Here is a 19254-nt window from a genome sequence, read left to right as displayed (position 1 = left end):
AGACAAAAGAAAGCTAGCGGAAACGGAGGTCAGGGGTTTACAAAACCCTTTCTTGAAGATTCTGTATTTTCAAGACTGACACTATAAAAATGATCTATTCTAAATTCCGAATTAAGTTCTCCATTCAAGGTAACCTAACTTTAAGCGAGACATGTTTATAAATGTTAGATGACTTATCTATTTATACAAGTTTTTTTTTTTATTCGTGAAGGCATGTTCTCCCGAACAAAAGCCAGAAAAAAAATTAAAATTTATAAAACCGCCTATGATTCTGTTAGTGGTCATATATATCCTACCATGTTAGCATAAAAAACCTTTGAATTTCAATCTTAGCTCCTATGGCTTTCCCACGTGTTCTCAGTTATGCAATGGCCATAAGGGAGTCATGAGATAATTGGAAGCCTACAGTACAGTAGGCCCAACTAACCTAACTAAAATCTGTGTTCTTACAGTCACATCCACCCTCTAACCCTAAGCTAGAACTAAAATGCAATAAAATTTTGCATCCATTATCAGAAGCTCATTAAGACAGTGTTATGGCGCCACAACTAGTTTCTCGAATAAACTATTTCCAACGCACAAAAAAAAAAAAAAAAAGACAGAATTACGGTGTTATGCAATCTGAACTAATGTGCATTAACAAAAACGGTATTGTATTACAAAACAACAATTACTGCTAATTTACTTCCAAATTCATATCCATACACTATAGATTAAAACACTCAAAGTTATGACTCTTTGGACGTTAGTTCACACCAAAGGCTATTATAAACTTACCTCTAGCAAGTACTGCAGATGCCATGACAGACGCTTCGTATATAAGACCAATCAAACTATCACGTACACAAATTGCATTCAAATAATTCCCATAATCGCTCCACGACCTTCACTATTCACATGTCACTTATCTTCCCGCACACGAAGGTCTATTGAACTTTTGGCACTTTGCTGCTAAGCTTTCTTAACGCCTTACGAAACCAGGCTGAACTGGCAGGCTGTAATGTTTGAGGAGGCTGACCCAAAGTTCTCGTCGTCGTCATTGCTGGTAAAAGAACAACTCTTACCTTGTTCGCTTGTTATTAATTCACTTTCATTCACCTCTTATAATCAAACGTAAAATTAATTACATGTTACAAGCTATGTCGAGTACTAAAAGCCCGGTAAATGACGAAAGAAGGAAAAGGGGAATAAAAATGATAAAAAGGCAACGTTGATACCGAGAGTTAGCCAAAAATACCCCCGGTCGACCCTCCCCCAGGACCCCCAGGACCCCCAGATTCCAACCCCAATGCCACCTTTGCCAAGCTGCAGGCGAAATTTTGGCTGTCTCTTTCACTCTCCTTGGTATTTACGTCATTTGTTATGGATAAAAGAAAACTACGAATTATCACATGGCCTTGTTTACGGTTTTATTATTCTAAACATCAAACTGAATGCATTTGAATGTATATGATAAAATTACTTACGAAAGGTCCTATAGTAAGTAGGGTTTCCCTCCTATAGGAGCTGAAAAGTAGCCCTTAAAGTAAATGTAAAGTTTACACTATTATTAGACACTTCTCTTTATATAATGAATTCCTAATGTGATAATTTTTACTTTTTATTTTAACGATCGAAATTACATTGTTATTTTAGTCTTCTGTTTCTTCTGATGCATAAGAATTCACCCTTAAAAAAAAAAAAAGTCCAAAATTTCATTCATCACAAATCTGCTGTTACTCTATGGCTTATCTGCAGTATTCTAGGCATCTGATTCAGATATGTCTGTTTTATTTTTAGTCTTTCATGGCTTCAAGAAGTTTCTCTCTCTCTCTCTCTCTCTCTCTCTCTCTCTCTCTCTCTCTCTCTCTCTCTCTCTCTCTCTCTCTCTCTCTCTCTCTCTGTACTTTGAAGAACATTATTATCCACATTAATATGGAATTTCATCCACTTCAAAATCTAAACCAATTTTTATATTTTGGTATTTAATTCATCATCATCATTATTATTATTATTATTATTATTATTATTATTATTATTATTATTATTCTCCAAGATGCAACTCTAGTTAGAAAACAGAATTGAACAAGCCAATAGGCCCCATATATATATAGTTAAACAATCCAAGCAATTAAAAATTTAAGAATAAACAACTGTATTAAAAAAATATCGTAGATTTTCTGACAATTATTGAAGCTGGCTTAATCGCCTAAGCTTGAACTAGCCAAAGCAACACAAGACCTAAAGAATTAGACAAGAGTTTTTACCCTTCACAGGTCTCGGGAGTTGGAGCAACGAGTACAACAAAGACCAAGTAATTTGGGACAACACTTTCCAGGCGAGAATGAACCCAATTAGACCTAAGATAGGTTAGCCGAGCTACCTCTGATAGCTTTATAAAAAAAAAATTTCCACTGGATACCAACCTCTCAACACATCAGGTGTTACAACACAGAAAAGTTCTCAACTAAACCATTGTTACCCTGAACAAAAGTAGATAGAATACTATCCTCTTCTCCAAATTAGATCTTTCAATGCCCAAATAAATGTAGTAGAAACTGTTGGTTATCATATTAGAAACATTGCTTATATAAAGAAGTACCTGGATGGATATTCTGTAAAGAAACTAGTGATAAACTCTATTACTACAATTACTACAATTTGCCAAAAGTGCATCTTAAGAAATTACAAAACCTAATATACAGAGGAGCAGGACTGATATAAGATGTCCCACCTCGAGAAACGATCACTCCCATACTAATTGATTTACAAAGGCCGCATATTGAAGAAAGAATCGAGTTTAAAATACGTACAACAAACCATCAAGTTACCAGAACCGGACTTCCAAAATATCTAAGAGAATTGCTACATATTGTGAAGGTAACAAATCTTGTTGACACGAGAATAGTTAGATGGTTTCAAATGATTGGAACTGAGATATGTCTACTGTATACTCTACAACCTTTAAATGTGCAGCCCCAAGACTATACAATTAGCTCCCACTAAACATCCGAAAGACTGAAGATATTAAGGCTTTCAAGAGGAAACTGAAGATTTTCTTGTTCTCTAAGCGTTTCGATAGTATGGATTTGGCAATAAACGAGCACTATGCGGTGTGAAATAATAAGTGCATTGGAATGCATACGATATAATGACTGTGAAGGTCATGTACAGAGTAAGGTTTCCCTGCAGTAAATGACCAGGCAAGCAGCCCTTAAAGTAACAAGGGTGCAACTTGTGACCTTTTCTCACTTCATCTCTCAAAACCACTCTCGTATCCAGTTAATTTACACACACCTGATTCCATGATCATTCTACATTCCCGTACACATACCGCCAGACATTCTCATGCAGACCAACCAAAATATACCAGCATCTCACTGGCAACCATTCACTGGAGCCTACACTCACACCGTTTCAATGTCCATCTTACAGCCTTCCACCATGCAGGCTGCTATCACTTTGTGCAATCGTCACACCATCACACAACATTCTTTAGCCTCTTCATGCTCTTCCAAATTGCCAATTTCTCAAAAATGCACTGTAATACATGAAATACCTGTTTCAATGTGAGGATAAATCGAGAAGCAAGGCTCGTAGACCAATGAAACTATGTTTGTTGATGGTATAGGCGGTGCAGGAAAAAGAAAAAAGAAGTCATTAAGGAAAAGAGAAAAAAAAAAGTCATTAAATGACCACCTTCCTCGGGTAAGGACCAACTACAAGAGTTTGTTCAATGTGAAAAGAGATAGGAAAAGAAACTTGACCAAAACCCAAATACAAACTAAAAGTGCTACGAACGATATAGAATCCAAAATAGTTCAAAGGATGGAACTTAAGAGTCAACTGCGCTTTTCTCCCCATAGAGAGAAAATGGCCACACAAAATCTTACCTAAGCAGTGCAAGTCCTGACTAAATCCTTAGACAGATCTAGACTGCTTAGATCTATATGAAAAGAGACCTGAAAGGGCAGTTTGAAGTAGAGAGGTAGACACACTATTATTCAGAAATTAACCATTATATACGCTCTGCACTATGACAAAGACAATGAAAAACCACCGAAGTTGCTGAAAATGCAATGGAACGTTTCAGAGTACTGTACTGTTACTGTGCTATACTGAGTCCGGTTCTAGACTGCACTTGTTGAAACTGACCTGTAAACTATTTTCGGCTATATAGAACGTTGAACTATATATGACTACTACAACCACGTTTGAATAAAATCACATAATTACAATTATTATGTCAGGAAAATTGGATGCTTCGACGGTTGCACAAGGCCAGGCAATCTTAACACACACATATAGGCATCAATGAACCATGAATCGGACTGAAAAAAAAAAATCCAATTTACTTTTTTTTTTTTTTACCCGAGATCCTATACACGCTTTATTAAAATACCAAGCAACCTAACCTTTCTTTAAAATTACATCTATATTTTTTTTCACAATTTACTTTGTATTAATTCCCATTCCTCTACCAGGGTCTGTGAGGCTATTATGCACCCAAGTGTAACCGGGAAATAACACGGCATTGCAGCATGAATAGTTATAAGATGCTGGACAACAAGAAGGAAGAGAAAAATTGGGAACGTTGGAAAATTAGAACTTTTTTATTTTTGAGCTCTGAGTAAATAATTTAACACACACAAATTATATCAATAAAAGGAGATCCTGTTGATAAAATAAAAAAAAAATCAGAGAAATTATATATATAAATGTTAACAAAAATAGTACTTAAATTATAGATTTATGTAATTTGATGGATAGCAACAAAATATATTTTCTCTTTAGTTAGAAGTTTATGTTAAATAGAGAGAGAGAGAGAGAGAGAGAGAGAGAGAGAGAGAGAGAGAGAGAGAGAGAGAGAGAGAGAGAGAGAGAGAGAGAGAGAGATAAAATATAAACCCCTTTAATAAAGACAAAAACAGAGCAAAAACACAAAAATGAACAAAGAACTTACAAGCATATTTGAAATGGTAGAAATCAATTGGCTTGGATTTGAGTTTTCTTGTAACCTCATTAATTTCTGAAAATTATTTGCCGGCAAATATCTAAATGTGAGAACATTAATTTCAACGATAAAAATGCACTGAGGTACCAGCAATAAGATTGTATTGGCAAGTTATTCATAGATAAATGTTAAAACTAGGTGACCTGGGTGATGCCAAATGCACTGAAAGCAAGAGCTATATAACATACACTTCATGTGGTGACAGGAGGTCATTTGGAATCCATTATTGCCAATTCGTTGCGGCGAAGGTTGCTTTGATAGGTTTGTATTTGTTTGTATGTCTGTCTGTGTGTTTGTGATACGGATAACTCAAAAACTGTTTTAATGAATCTCATGAAATGTGATTGGCCATGATCCAATTTGATTAGATTTCGGGAATGATTGGGTAAAAAGTCAAGGCCACAGTCACGAAAATGTCAATATGTTTTTTGCCCTATCGTGGCCCATTTTTATGTGATTCGCATGAAACTAGTGGCAAAATGTGCATAATTTAATTGCCTATCTTGTGATATACAACACGATATAAGCAAAGGTATGAGCTCTACCGAATACCCGTATTTAGTTGTGAATGTATTCTTAAACGGCCCACACAGTGCTTTCTTGAATTCCCTCAATATCTTGTTCTTCTTCTTTGTCTGCATCTTTTCCCACTTTCATGTGGGGTCAATGATTCTGGTCAGCTTTCTCCATCTACCTCTGTCCTACACCTCATGACCGGTTAATCCCTTTGATCGAAGGTCATCCTTGATACAGTCCATCCACATTCGCTTTGGTCTCCCTCTCCTACCGATCCGACAAGTGTCCGTGGCAAATAAACTCGGTGACTGTTACTGTTTTTAACATATTTATTTGTTAATTTTTTTCTCTTATCGTTTATTTATTTCCTTATTCCCTTTCTTCACTGTGCTATTTTCCCCTAATGAAGCCCTTGGCCTTATAGCATATTGCTTTTCCAACTAGGGTTGTGGCTTAGATAATAATAATAATAATAATAATAATAATAATAATAATAATTGAACAGGGACGTAAGATGCTCTCTCACCTGTTAAAATGAGTAAAATTTTTTTAGTATAACAGTAAACTTAGAGGCAGCCTACACCAATTCAACGTAGACGATACTTACACCAATATTGGATGAGCAGGGAGGTAAAAAATTTGCCCTCAACACAAGCAGCATACACGAATGTTATAATTTAAAAATAAATGAAAATAAAATTCCAAAGACATTGAGCGAAGACAACAGCATGAACTGGGTTATCAACTTGCTTAGGAAGGGAAGATGAAGGAGGGATAGAAAGATGAAATATGTGGGGAATAGAGAAAGCTACTAGAATAGGACAGAACGAGATAATAAACATGACCTAGCACGAGTAAGCACACAATTTAAGACATACAATGAGTACTTTAATTACCATAAAGTATAGTGTGAATTTCTTATTATCAGTGGGAGTTTCCCGAGTTACTCTGTATTACGTATTTACATGAGTACTATAATAAATATGATTTACAAATAGAGTTGATTTTTAAACACACTTTTTAAAACTCCATTGGCCATTTCAACTTACGATTTTCTATACTGAATTCTATACGAGGAGTCTCTGTTTTAAAAGGTTGAGATTATTTTTAAAAGATTGGGGGATCTTGGATGGAAGTACTACATAATGAAATTCCATTCTATTATTGTTATTCACATTTTTAAATACTCGAATAAGGTTTGAGTGAGGGTTGTAGTATTTAGTATTACTTATGATTCATTTCTTACAATTTTACTCAATCTATTTACTAAGGCTATGGCGGACCTTAATAAGATTCATGTACACCATCTCTCGTTAATTGTATAATGACAACGATTTCCTATCCTATCGAACTAAGTTGGGATAAGGATGCTTTCTTTCCATTAGCTCTAATTAGTATCGCAGTATAACCCTTCAAATGCGGTGATATATGCTTCGTTTTGGTGGGAAAAGGTTGTTGCATCTTTTTATAACTAGGCAAATGTCCCAATAGACTAAGGTTACAAATGTAAATTGGTGATACGTATTTTTTTTCGGTGTATATGCAGGAAGAAGCCATTTTATCCTAAAAATTTGTAGACACCAAGAACATCTCTCTCTCTCTCTCTCTCTCTCTCTCTCTCTCTCTCTCTCTCTCTCTCTCTCTCTCTCTCTCAATAGTAAGCGGTGTTGTTAGTAGGCGTAGGCGGAATTATAGTGAGCCAAAAGCTTTATCAACATCCAGCTTTTTCTCCTGCGAATCTTAAAATCTAATAAGATGCATTATGTCTATAGCGAGAATTCTAATGTCACATTCCTCATATTTTTATGCTTCTATGGGCGTGATGTCATTCTTCAATCTGGATGTGAATTTCTCTCAACTAAGGTTTAAGATAACTTTCCATGAACTGTTATATCTATCGTAGTTACTGATTAAATTCGTCCTGAAAAAAGATCTGAAAGTGACTGTGCGAGGCGCCAGTTAGGTGATAACCGAGACATGAGGTGAATGCAATTAAACTATATTAGACAGATATCGAACTTAAACACCAGGAATTGCGAACAAGAACGTCAAAAAATTTCAAATAAAATTAAACATGGGCTATCAGGCTTATACATGTTGGTTTATTAACAGTGCAGAGAAGAGTACGTGAAAAAATAAAAAAAAAAAACAAAATCATTACAATGTATAAGTGTGCACATGAGGTACACGGTTTCCCCGCTAAAATTTACATACATGTGAAATGGGGCGCCATGGTCTTGAGAGGCATACTGTAAGCATGTCATCTGGCAGGAAATATGCAGGTTTTAAGCAATCAATGGAGACCCAGTCTTCTTTGCCATGATTGTTGATGTCAGGGGCGTTAGCGGTGGCTTAAGTGTCGTTGGGCAGGAAAATCTGTGTTGTAGCGTTGCTGAGTGCAGATCTGCTGGTATGTGTTACTATGCTGGGGGCTCGTATGTCTGGCGGTATGGAGTAAATTTTTCCAACATGTGACGTAGGCCCTGGAGATTATCGAAGGAGGTTGTAAGACGGAAAAAATTCTGCAGGAATGACCAACAGGTCGTTATACAGCATTTCAGCTGCCGAAACATCCAGGGCATCTTATTGAGTGGTTCTTATTCCCAGGAAGACACAAGAAAGCTGAGTAAACAAGTTGGAGTCCTTGCAGCAGGACGTAAGGGACCTACTACATAGACGTGAATGTGGGCAATAGGACGCTGAGGTTGAGGAAAGATGCCCACTACTGATTCCATGTGTATATCTACTTTTGAGGTTTGGCATGAAGTAATGCCATGCCAAATAAACTTAGTCTTCAGTAGCTGTGCATTGGATCAGCACAAGGGATGAGGAAGGCCATGACTGAAATCAAACACCTGATATTACAGAGGAGGGTGGCGTTGGAGGTGTCGAGGGGAAAGTTTTCTTAATGAAGGAATGTGCAGGATGTCCTACATGCTTGGAATCTGGTTCTTTTTATTGGGCTTCTGCCAAGGCATTGAAATCTAATCCCAGGTGAATGGCAGCTGATATGTTTCTTGACAGGGCGTCAACAACGGAATTTATTTTCCCAGGGACGTGTTGAAGGGTGCAATTGTATTCAGCCATGGCAGAAATTGGGCGGACTAGGCGTCGGACTGTTGAGTGAAAACGTGCACCAGAGGCATGTGGTCCATGCGAATGACGAAGGGCGTACCTTCTCAGAAATGGCGAAAGTGACAGACAGCCAAGTGCACCGCCAGTAATTTGTGGTTGAAGGTAGAGTAGCCAGATTCCTCCTTGGGCAGTTTTCTACTGGAGAAGGCCAATGGGTGGAGGGAGCTGTTGACCACCTGCTTGAGTACTGCACCAATAGTGAAGTTGCTTGCATCAGTGAAGAGAATGAGAGGAGCATATGGCACGAGAAAAGTGAGAAGCAGCAGTTAATAGGGCATTGTGTTGCAGAAGGCTGCATTTTGAAGGGGACCCCACTTCAGGTCTTTTGGCCCGTCCTTGAATTGAATTAAATATAAAATTTGGGCCTTAAGCCAAGTACTGGGGCATCAAAGACCATTCCGCGTTGTATAATGCAAATTAATCACCCATACCCGTACTCTCACATTTGGTATCATTTAAACTTCTAAAACCAAATACACAAGTTTCATATAATAACATCTAAATGTAAAATAAGGAGGGATTAAAAGGATTAAAAAATAAATTAATAAAATTATTTAAAGCTCATGATATCAACCAATACTGTGTAAATTTTTTCAAGTTCAGGGTATTACAATTTTTCCCAAGTATATCTCTTAAAATTTTGTCCCGGAGAAAACGTGTTCTCCTCTGAAGATTAAAAACAGGACAATTGACTAAAATATGTTTGATATCTATTTTCCCTTGACAGGTATTACAAAGAAGGGCCTGTCTTCCTTCACCACTCTTCATTAAATAATTGTGGGTTGCATGTGTATGGCCAATACGCAGTCTATTTAAAATGATACCATCTCTCCTAATTGTGGAATTACAAAATGACCTTTTATAACTGAAGGGTGGATTTCTTTCAATTTTGTATAGGTGGTCAGCTCAGACCATCGACCTGCCACTTATTCTTACAGTAAAAATGTATCTTGCTTTTAAGGTCTTTGTAAGGAATACTTATGGGGGATAAATTAAGTAGCCCTACAGCTTCCTTAGCTGCCTTATCTACTCGTTATTTTACATCCAATGTAACGTGGGCAGGGACCCACCAGAAGTGAACAGTGACATTCTTCTTAGACTGCAGAAGTACTAACCAGTCCTGCATCTCTTGTACTAGATGATGGCCATGCAAAATTTGTTTAATTGCGAGTAAAATGCAATTGGAACCCGTAAAAATTGTACAAAAGCTATTTTGATTACAATTTCTAAAAATATGTTGGACTGTGAAAATTATTGCACACAGCTCAGCAGTAAGTACTGAACAAGAGGATGGAAGTTTCTTTCTAATAACAATATCACTTACCACAACTGCACTTCCAACACCTGCAGCCGATTTGGAACCATCTGTAAAAACATGTTTCCCATGATGTCAAGCAGCATGATTTAAAAACTCCCTTTTCATTATTTCACTGGGTAAGGAATTTTTCCCTCCTGCTGTGGATTACACCAAGGGGGAGACTTGGAATATCCTACCTCAGCTATCTGTGCTGAAAACAAACCTACTTCATGGGCATTTATTTTTCAGCTGTACTTCCAAAGGCTTGGGCACTCTTGATCTGTTAGGAGCTCAATCTAAAGGAGCCCTAACATATTTACTGTTAGGATTGTTTCTTATAGCGAGGGACCTAGCTAAAAATCTCAAACTCAACTCCTATCTGCGGATGGAAAGAGGAGGCATGCCAGAATCCACATACAGACTATCAATGGGAGATGTTCTGTATGCACCAGTGCAGATGCGGAGCCCCATATTGAATCCACGAGAATTTGCCCTTGCAGAAGCAGCATTTATAGCAATTTGAGACTTTGGGCATGCTTGTGGCACAAATGATCCACTACAATAAATTTCAAAATCCTCAACAAATAGTGACCTCTGTATGCCAGGAGGTAGGTGACTCACAAGACTATTGATAGCAACAACAAATAAGGTCACGCTCAGCACGCTGCCTTGGGGGATACCTTCTTCTTGCATGTAGGATGGAGAGAGTTCTGACCCTGCTCTTACTTCAATTAATTGGTTTAATAAAAATTCTTCAATGAAAGAAAACATATGTCCTCCTATACCCCACAAGGACAACTACTTTAAAATGGTGCCCTTCCAGGTGGTGCCATACACCTTTTCGATGTAAAATAAAAGACCCACCACCTGGTTTTGGTTAGAAAAGGCATTTGAAATTTCCCTTGATAACATCAGCAAAGGGTCGAGCTTACTTTGATTCTTCCTAAAACCAAACTGCCTGTTTGATAAAAGTTTTTTTTTTATAATTCTAAATACCACAAGTCTCTCAAATAGTTTGCATATGCAACTAGATGTCAGTTCTGGGTGTTTACCAGACTTGTGGCCAAGAATTATGATCGTAGACCACTAGGGTTTCTAATAAAAATTCTTTAGTATCCACTGGGAGATGTGAAATCATTTCATATTGAAAGCCATCCTCACCTGCGGCAATCAAAGACGAGCTAGTGATAGCATTTTGGATCTCCTCCATCCTAAAAGGTAGGTTAAAAGCTTCAGTATTAGAAGAAGCAGAAGGAACAACAGATGTTGTTGCTCTGATTTGTTGAAATGGTGGGGAATAATTGTCAGCACTTGAAAGTGCTTAGCAAGTACCTCTCCTACATCTTTAGGGTCAGATATATATTTATTATTTTCCCTTAATATTGGTAAAGGTCTAGGGACAAACTAGCCTTGAAGTTTTCTAATTTTGTCCCATACTTCCTTAGAAGGAGTTTTGGTATTGATATTAAATATAAATTTCCTCCAAGATTCTCTCTTTACTTTTGAAAAAGTTCTTTTTTGTTTGGCACAGGCTCTGAAATACACTATTCTATCCTATCTGCTTCATAGTTCGTTCTTAAGTATCTTCTGAAGCAAGTTCGGGTCACTTACCTTGCATTAGCACATTCTTTACTCAACCATGAACTACAGAGCGATGAGGTAAACCACATGTTTTAGGTATAAACTTGCTAGCATTATATCAATAACATTTGAAAGATGTTGATAAGCATGTACTGTAAAGTCATCATACTCTCTGTCGGTGTGTGCACAGTTCTCATAAGATGTCCACTCTGCTTCATCTATCTTCCTTTTTGGTTGACATGGAGAAGGAAGATTGTGGGCATAATTTAACATTATTGGCCAATGATAACTGCCATGTAGGTGTTGATTGACTGTCTAGAAATAATCCAATCGAATGGATGAGGAACAGATTGACAAATCGATGGCTGATGTAAAGTTGTGATTTCCATCCCATAAAGTATGCTTCGCATTAAAATCACCCATTAAAACAAAAGGGGTCGGGAGCTTATTGAACAGGTCTTGGAGGACAGAGTCTAAAACTTCTTGAATTCCCAGCATGGTCTAAGAGGCAAAGTTCTATAGATGGTTCAAGATATAGTGAGCATAAAGTAATTTTTCCCAATATGTGTTCTAACTTCACATACCTGTAGTAGTGTATTGAGGGGGATGGTTTAAAATTTCATAGATTTGTGAATAATGAAAACTGTGTCACCTTGAGCTCTTGCGGCTTGCAAAGGATGGGATCTACAAAAATGATAATTGAGTCCAGGATTAAATGGCTTGTTGCTGATCTTTGTTTCCTGTAGACAAATTATCTTTGTGTCTGAATCCCTGATTAAAGATTTCATTTGATCAATATTAGTATTTAGACCTCTGCAGTTCCACTGGAGGATGGACATTATCTTTCATTATTTTTCTTTGTCTCGTTTATCTTTTTGGACTTCTAGGACGGAGCCAGGTACGGCCTAGGGATGGAAGGTTTTATTATGGCACTGCTCTTCTTTTCTTTCTTTCTGTTATCTTTGTTTAAGTCAGCCTTAAGATCATGAGTGGGAAGGCACTTACTGGGTGCAGATGAAGGTGAAGACGAGGGGGACCTTTTCCTCTTTGGAAGCTCTTGCTTGCCAATCTCCATTAAGTCAGGAAAATATTCGACCTAAGACAAAACTTTTGAGGTGGAGGACTGTGCTCGAACTTCAACAGGTCTAGCACTTGACCAAGAAGGCTGGGCTACCATCTCTAAGAGATGTGCGCCTGATGAGGATTCTAAGTGTGATAATATTTTTGAGGTGGTGGAAGCCATCTTAACTTCTCTGGAGGTTTGTGCTCGAACTTTAACAGCTTGAGCACTTTACCTAGATGGCTGGGCCACTACCACTAAGGGAGATGCCCCAGACGAGGCAGGTGCTACCACTTGTCCCTCTGTGGTAGTAAAAGGTAGTGGGATATTACTTTTTCGTGACACCTTAATAGCTTGAGCAAAATTAAGTTGCTGATCAAGTAAATCCTTTGCATGGCCTACACTATGTTCAGCATTTTCTTTCAAGATGGCAATTTCTTCTTTTCTGTATTCTCTACAACTTTTATAGTTTGATTTATGGTGTTTTTTACAGCTTGCACAGGTTGTATCTCTGTTGCCTTCACCATGTTCTAACGAAGAACAGTTAATACAAACCTTCGTAATATTGGAGCACCAGGATGGATGACCACAATTGAAACAATTGAAGCATTGTAAAGGCTTAGGTCTATATTCTCGAACACATACTCTTTCACTCTCAATATTTACATGATCAGGTATAACTGGAGTTCCAAAGGTTAAAACTATCATGTTTATTTTGGGAATCTTACTTACTTTTCAAACATTAGAAGGGCACATGTCCAGTATTTCTGGTTCTGAAAATACATATAGGTCACTATCAAAGACTGCTCCTTTACTGTAACCGAAGTTCATGTGTGGTTTAATATCTTTAATAGGATCAGTGTCTTCTGTCTTCATGCCACAAAGCATGAGAGTTTGCATATCTGATTTAGCCCAATCAAAACAGATTACTTACTATATTTACTATTATCCGTACTTTTAATTAAACCAACTTTTTTTGTATAAATTTACTCATCCTATAATAATTGTAATTATCAATCTCCCCAGATGCAATCATCCATGTTGCAGGCTTGGGGGTTCTCACTTCTGGAAGTCCATGCTCTATTACTTTTCTCTCCATTCTTCAGGTTTATAAGCATCCAGGTTTCTTGGTGATTTATCACAAAGCCCAAGAAAGCATGCAATTATCAATTTTTATGCTGCCTAATTTTTTGTTTGCTTCTAAACCAATCTTGAAACTTGAAAATAATAGCCAAGCCTCCCAAAAGCCTTTACAACTGTTAAGTTCCATGAAAATTTCTTCGATTTTTCCAAATTTATAAAAGGCTTCATGAATTTTATTATTAACTACAACCAATTGGAATGTTTTCTAAATGGAGAATTTTTAAATTTTAAGTTGGATCTGGTATCGTGCTAGAGCCAGATAGTAAAGTATTACTGTTATCTTTATTATAAAATAAATTTTTTTGCCAGTGCCAATAAATTGTCCGTAATCACACTGGATGAAGAAGTATTGTTGGGGGAAATTCTTTATATTGCCAAGGTCGTCAACGGAATTTTTTTTTTGCTTACACAAGCAGAGTTCACCATCTGATCCAGGGGTACGGGGAACATTAAGTTTACTCATTAAATTTTTGGGGGGGAGGGAGGGGGGTACTAATAACAATTTTAAAAAATGGAAAAAATAAGTATAAGGGAAAGAAAATAATCAGACTGCCTGAAATCCCAAAGAAGACCCTATTAACCTTTCATGGAATTAATTTCTCCACCACTGACACCTGCAAGAGCTGCTTTCCTAATATCCACTCCCTACCCTACCACGAAGGAATGGTATCACTATGCTTTAAAGTGGCTCAAGTGGGATTGAGATCATTGCAAAAATATAATCATCCCCACTTTAATCCTATTGGCAGGCAAACCGGAAAGAATGCCGAGAGTCCTATCTCTATGAAACAGGGCAACCCATGGAACCGGAAGCCATGTTTTTTTATTGGAGAATAGTCCTGCGTGCCAGTATGAAAATACTGACACTCCTAGGTGTCCAAACATTGTCGGGTAGTTGGCAAGACCACCAAAGCTCCCACAATTGATTTTGAAAAAAATTCCAATCCCGGACATGTCCCCTAAAAAAAATCTGGACCGTAAAATGAGCAAGAGTTTTGACAGCGAGGTTGGTTGGTGACAGTTGATAAATATGATGGAGAATGAAGCAATTATAAGTAATAGAAATAGGATGAGAGAAATTTAGAGTCAAACTGAGGAAAAAAAAAATCCCTAGTTCGAGAGCCCTCTTGCCCGTCACCAAGCTTCAGCACTGGAATGATACGTCGTACTGAAGCTCAATGACTTCATCAAGGCATTCTCTCGTTAAGAGGGGTCTTGTCCTTGAGGGAATCATAGAGGGGGACAAGAGTGGTGGCGATGGCTGGCAAGAAACAGTGATAATAGTTGATCATGCCAAAGAATTCTTGCAATGCTTTGACAGTTGAGGGCGTGGGAAAGTTCTGAACAGCTGCTACCTTCTCAGGGAGGGAGTGGACTCCTTCAGGAGTGATGCGGTGCCCTAAGAACAATACTTCATTGACATCAAAGGTACACTTGTCATACCGGACTACAACACCGTTTTGTTGAAGGTGGTCGAGCACGATGCGTAGGTCACGGAGGTGTTCCTCTTTGGAGGAAGAGAACGTAAGTATGTCATCCCCGTTACATACACAAAAGGGAAGGTCCCCTAAGATGCCATCTATAAGGCATTAAAAAGTGGCTCCAGTATTGCAAAGGCCAAAGAGGAGTAATTGAAGGTATATGTACTGAAGGAGGTGGTGTGGGTGGTCTTGGGGACGTCTTCTGAGTTAATGGGCACCTGATAATACCACTTCAGGAAGTTGAGTGTGGAGAAAACCTTCGCTTTGTGCAAGTAGGGGGTCATGTTGGTGATATTTGGGAGGGGGTAGTGATCCGGTTCTGTCTGCTAGTTCACACTCCTGTAATCCCCACACGGACGCAAGGAGCCATCTTTCTTCAGGACGATGTGTAAGGGTGACGACCATGGGCTGGAGGACTTTTGGCAAAAGCCCATTTCATCCATTTTGGCAAATGTCTATTTGGCGGCTGCCAAAGAATCCAGTGCCAGAAACCTGAATCTGGTAAACACTGCGGGGGGGGGGGGGGGGGGGGCTGTCATTTTGATATGGTGATAAATATCATGTTTGGTGGGAACCTTGGGGATTTGTTGAAGTTCTGGATGGACGACTTCTGGGTACGACGTGAGGAGGTGGGCGTAGGCATCCATGGGTACGGTGAAATGGAGAGGAAGGTTGGAAGGGGCGAGCTGAAGAGGTGTTGACGAGTACAAGTCTACCTTGACTAATCGTCGGTGAGCAACATTAACCAGGAGGTGGAAATATGAGAGAAAATTCACACTGAAGATTGGCAAAGTGACATCAGCGACAAGAAACTTCCAATGATATTTGGCATTTCCAAATGATAATGTGAGGATGTCAAACCCGTGTGTGGGCTTGCAGAACCATTGGCAGCTACCAGGCAGATGTCGGAAGACTTAGACAGACTACGTCGTAGCCTGGATAGTGTCCTTGGTAGAATCACACTCCAGTACCTGCATCATGTAAAAAGAAAAGAGAAGTGACAGGGGAGGCCACAGCCACAAGCAATGGCCTACTTACACGTATTTTTGCCACCGACTACCCATTGCACCATTCTTCGCAATAGCCCTGAATCTGGAGTGGTAGCAACATAATTGCGGTCGATGGGTGGCGTCAGTAAGTGGCTGTAGAGGTCGTTGGTTGGGGCGTGAGGGAGTAGCGGTATATGGAGATAATGGGCAGTTTTGTCACCACTCCATCATGTCATGGGGTGAGCATTTGTGTCCCACCGCATTCATGTCAGCTTTGGTCGATGTTGAATAGTTGTTCTCTTCGTTAGGAGTGGAGGCGTAGTACTGCTCCAGGAGGTATGTTTTGAGGGCACCATATGCTATTGGGGTGTTCCCTTGGTCGCAAAGCCAATCTGAGATTTCCAAGAAAGTGTGCGCGGGGATCGTCGCAAGAACATAGTATGCTTTGGTGTCTGAGTGAGTCACGGCCTTAATGCGAAACTGGACCTCGGTGCCGGAAAACCAAGCGAATGTCCCTCTACTGGCGAAGGATGGTAGTTTCATGGGTGTGGCGTTGATAAAAGAGTCAGGGTCGGAGGGTGACATCATCAAACAGTAAGACACAGCAGTGAGGGGGAAGGTGAGAGGGAGCTGAATACTCCAGTGGTCACCAATGTCCCAATTAGGTGATAATTGAGAGGCAAGGTGAATGCAACTAAAATTCACAAAACTGACATCGAGCTTAAATACCAGGACTTGCGGATAAAAACATCACAAAAATGCACACAAAATTCAACATGAGCTATCACACTTATAAAGGTTGGTTTATTAACAGTGCAGGGAAGAGCGAGGGATAAGTTAATAAACAAAATCGTTACAGTGTACGAGCGTATATGAAACACGTGCAGTACATGACATTTCTGCATTAAAGCCTACATACATAACGGTATCTGGATAACTGAATATAAGTAAATAAGTAAACAATGTAAGTAAATAGCTGACAAATATATGAATGAAGGGAGTGACTACGGTGTAAGGATCGCTCATAGAAATTTTAATGAAATCTACACGGGGAATGGTAAAAGAAACATATACCCATTAAAAGCAGAGAGAAATCTGTTATAAAAATAGAAAATGAAGAAAGGCAACGTTGGATGGAACCCTTTAGTAATGTCATGAATAGGAGATATGAAGGAATTAAAATGATTGCTATATCTGAAGTTAAGGAAGACCTTGATGTGCCCATGATCGAGTTCAGTGTGCTTGAAGTCGAAGATATCATGAAAAAATCCAATAGATTGTAATCCCACGATTATGATGAAATAACTGCCGAGATGATATTGGCCAAAAATGAAATGACTCCCAAAATCCTTACAAGATTATTTTGTAGAATATGGCGCAAGGAGGCAAAACCTGATGAATGGGAGCTAGGGGTGTTGGTGAAAATGGCAGAAAAAGGAAATCTGACTGATTGCAATAATTACAGAGGAATCACACTTAGGTCAGTGGTCATGATAATATATAGTATGCTTATTCTAAAGAGACTAGAGAGAGAACGATTGAAGAAAAGATGAGATATGAACAAGCAGGATTTAGAAAAGGTAGAAATTATACTAACCAAATTTTCATTACAAGACATGTGGTACAGCCATGTGTAGAATATAGAAATCCGCTTTTGATGGCATTTGTGGACTATGAAAAAGCCTTTGATAGTGTGCACCGGCCAATTTTGTGGAGAGTCCTATCAAATGAATTTCCAGTGAACAGGAGTACCTCAGGGGAATGTGTTGTCACTTATGTTGTTTACCCTCCTTATTGATTTCTTAATGCATAGAACAGTTGGGGATGAAGGAGAAGGATTGGACTGGATTGGTAATAGGAAATTAGCTGACGTACAGTGTGCTGATGATGCTGTCCTATCAGCAGAACACCACAGGATTTGCAATGCTTGCTTACCAGAATGCATGAAATTTCACACGAGGTTTGGGCTCAAGATTAACAGAAGAAAGACAGAGATGACGAGAATGGAATATGCAATGGAAAATTAAATATCATTGTAAGGAGAAAGGATTATTGAGGTAGAATCACTTAAATATTTAGGAACTATGATCTCTAATACAGGGTCTTTAGAATTGGTGTTTAATGAAAGATTGGAAAAAGTAAATCAGACAATGGCTAGGTTAAATAAAATTTGGATATCAAATCGCCTACAACTACAGTATATATAAAAATCAGGCTATATATCAGTTTACTGAGATCGGTGTTACTCTATGGACATGAGTCATGGTATGACAATGAAACAATCCCTTACATATTTAGTAGATCTAAGAACAAAGCCCTCAGAAAAATATTGTGAGTTAAAGGGCAGGACAGGATTAGAAATGAGACTATAAGAGATTACTTAAGTGTCATAAGTGGATGAGATCATGGTGAAGGGTAGATGGAGATTGATTGGGCCGGCTATTCGCAATACCCAAGGGTGATTAAATCACCAAACTTTTAATATGGCTCCACAAGGAACTAGAGGTGTTTTAAGGTCCAGGTCTACATGACTGAGGACTATGAAGCGTGACGTGAGAGAGGATAAATGCAGAGGTGTTGATTTAAAAAATTCAAGATAGACGACGACGGTCGAAATCTAACCGAGGCCCTTGGCGTCAATAGGCGTAGGAGGAGATGATGATGATGAAGATGAAATAATCGTAAATCTGATAAAGTTGTAAATCTATACACAAAGTACTTTCACATAAACCGTCTCAATTATCGTCCACATTTAATTGTTACACATAAGCAGCTGCATACATACATAAACCTAAAAGTGACACTATAATTTTAGTGAATGATGGTCGGCGGACGTGCTTCCTTAGCGCTCACAACAATTTTCGTAAAATTAATTAAATTTGTGTATGAATAAAAACAATTACTAGATGACACACGCGTATATGAACCTGGCTCACTGTTCGTAGAAATGGGATGTTACTTATCCCACTTGTGAACCCGGAAATAAGAATAAAAGAAAGTTATGGTTTGGAATTGATGAGCGGTAATATGAAAGAATGAAGTGGCTCTGTCATGCCTGT

The 19254-nt window shown here is 38.5% G+C and overlaps 1 protein-coding gene across 2 annotated transcripts in view; it reads right to left on the bottom strand.

Moving 5' to 3' along the window:
* Positions 1-19254, bottom strand: part of Gcat (Glycine C-acetyltransferase) — a 690239-nt gene that overhangs the window by 79217 nt on the left and 591768 nt on the right. Inside the window, exon 1 of one of the 2 annotated variants that reach the window (XM_068347821.1) lies at positions 778-1064. The exons of the other annotated variant lie outside the window; for it this stretch is intronic. Within the exon in view, the coding sequence (XP_068203922.1) occupies positions 778-802 (25 nt within the window). The 5' untranslated portion in view covers positions 803-1064. Of the gene's footprint in view, positions 1-777; positions 1065-19254 lie in introns of those variants that run through there. 2 annotated transcript variants of the gene reach the window in all.

Source organism: Palaemon carinicauda, chromosome 24 (genome assembly GCF_036898095.1).
Source record: "Palaemon carinicauda isolate YSFRI2023 chromosome 24, ASM3689809v2, whole genome shotgun sequence".
Taxonomy (NCBI): domain Eukaryota; kingdom Metazoa; phylum Arthropoda; class Malacostraca; order Decapoda; family Palaemonidae; genus Palaemon; species Palaemon carinicauda.
This window is presented reverse-complemented; position numbering and strand designations above follow the sequence as displayed.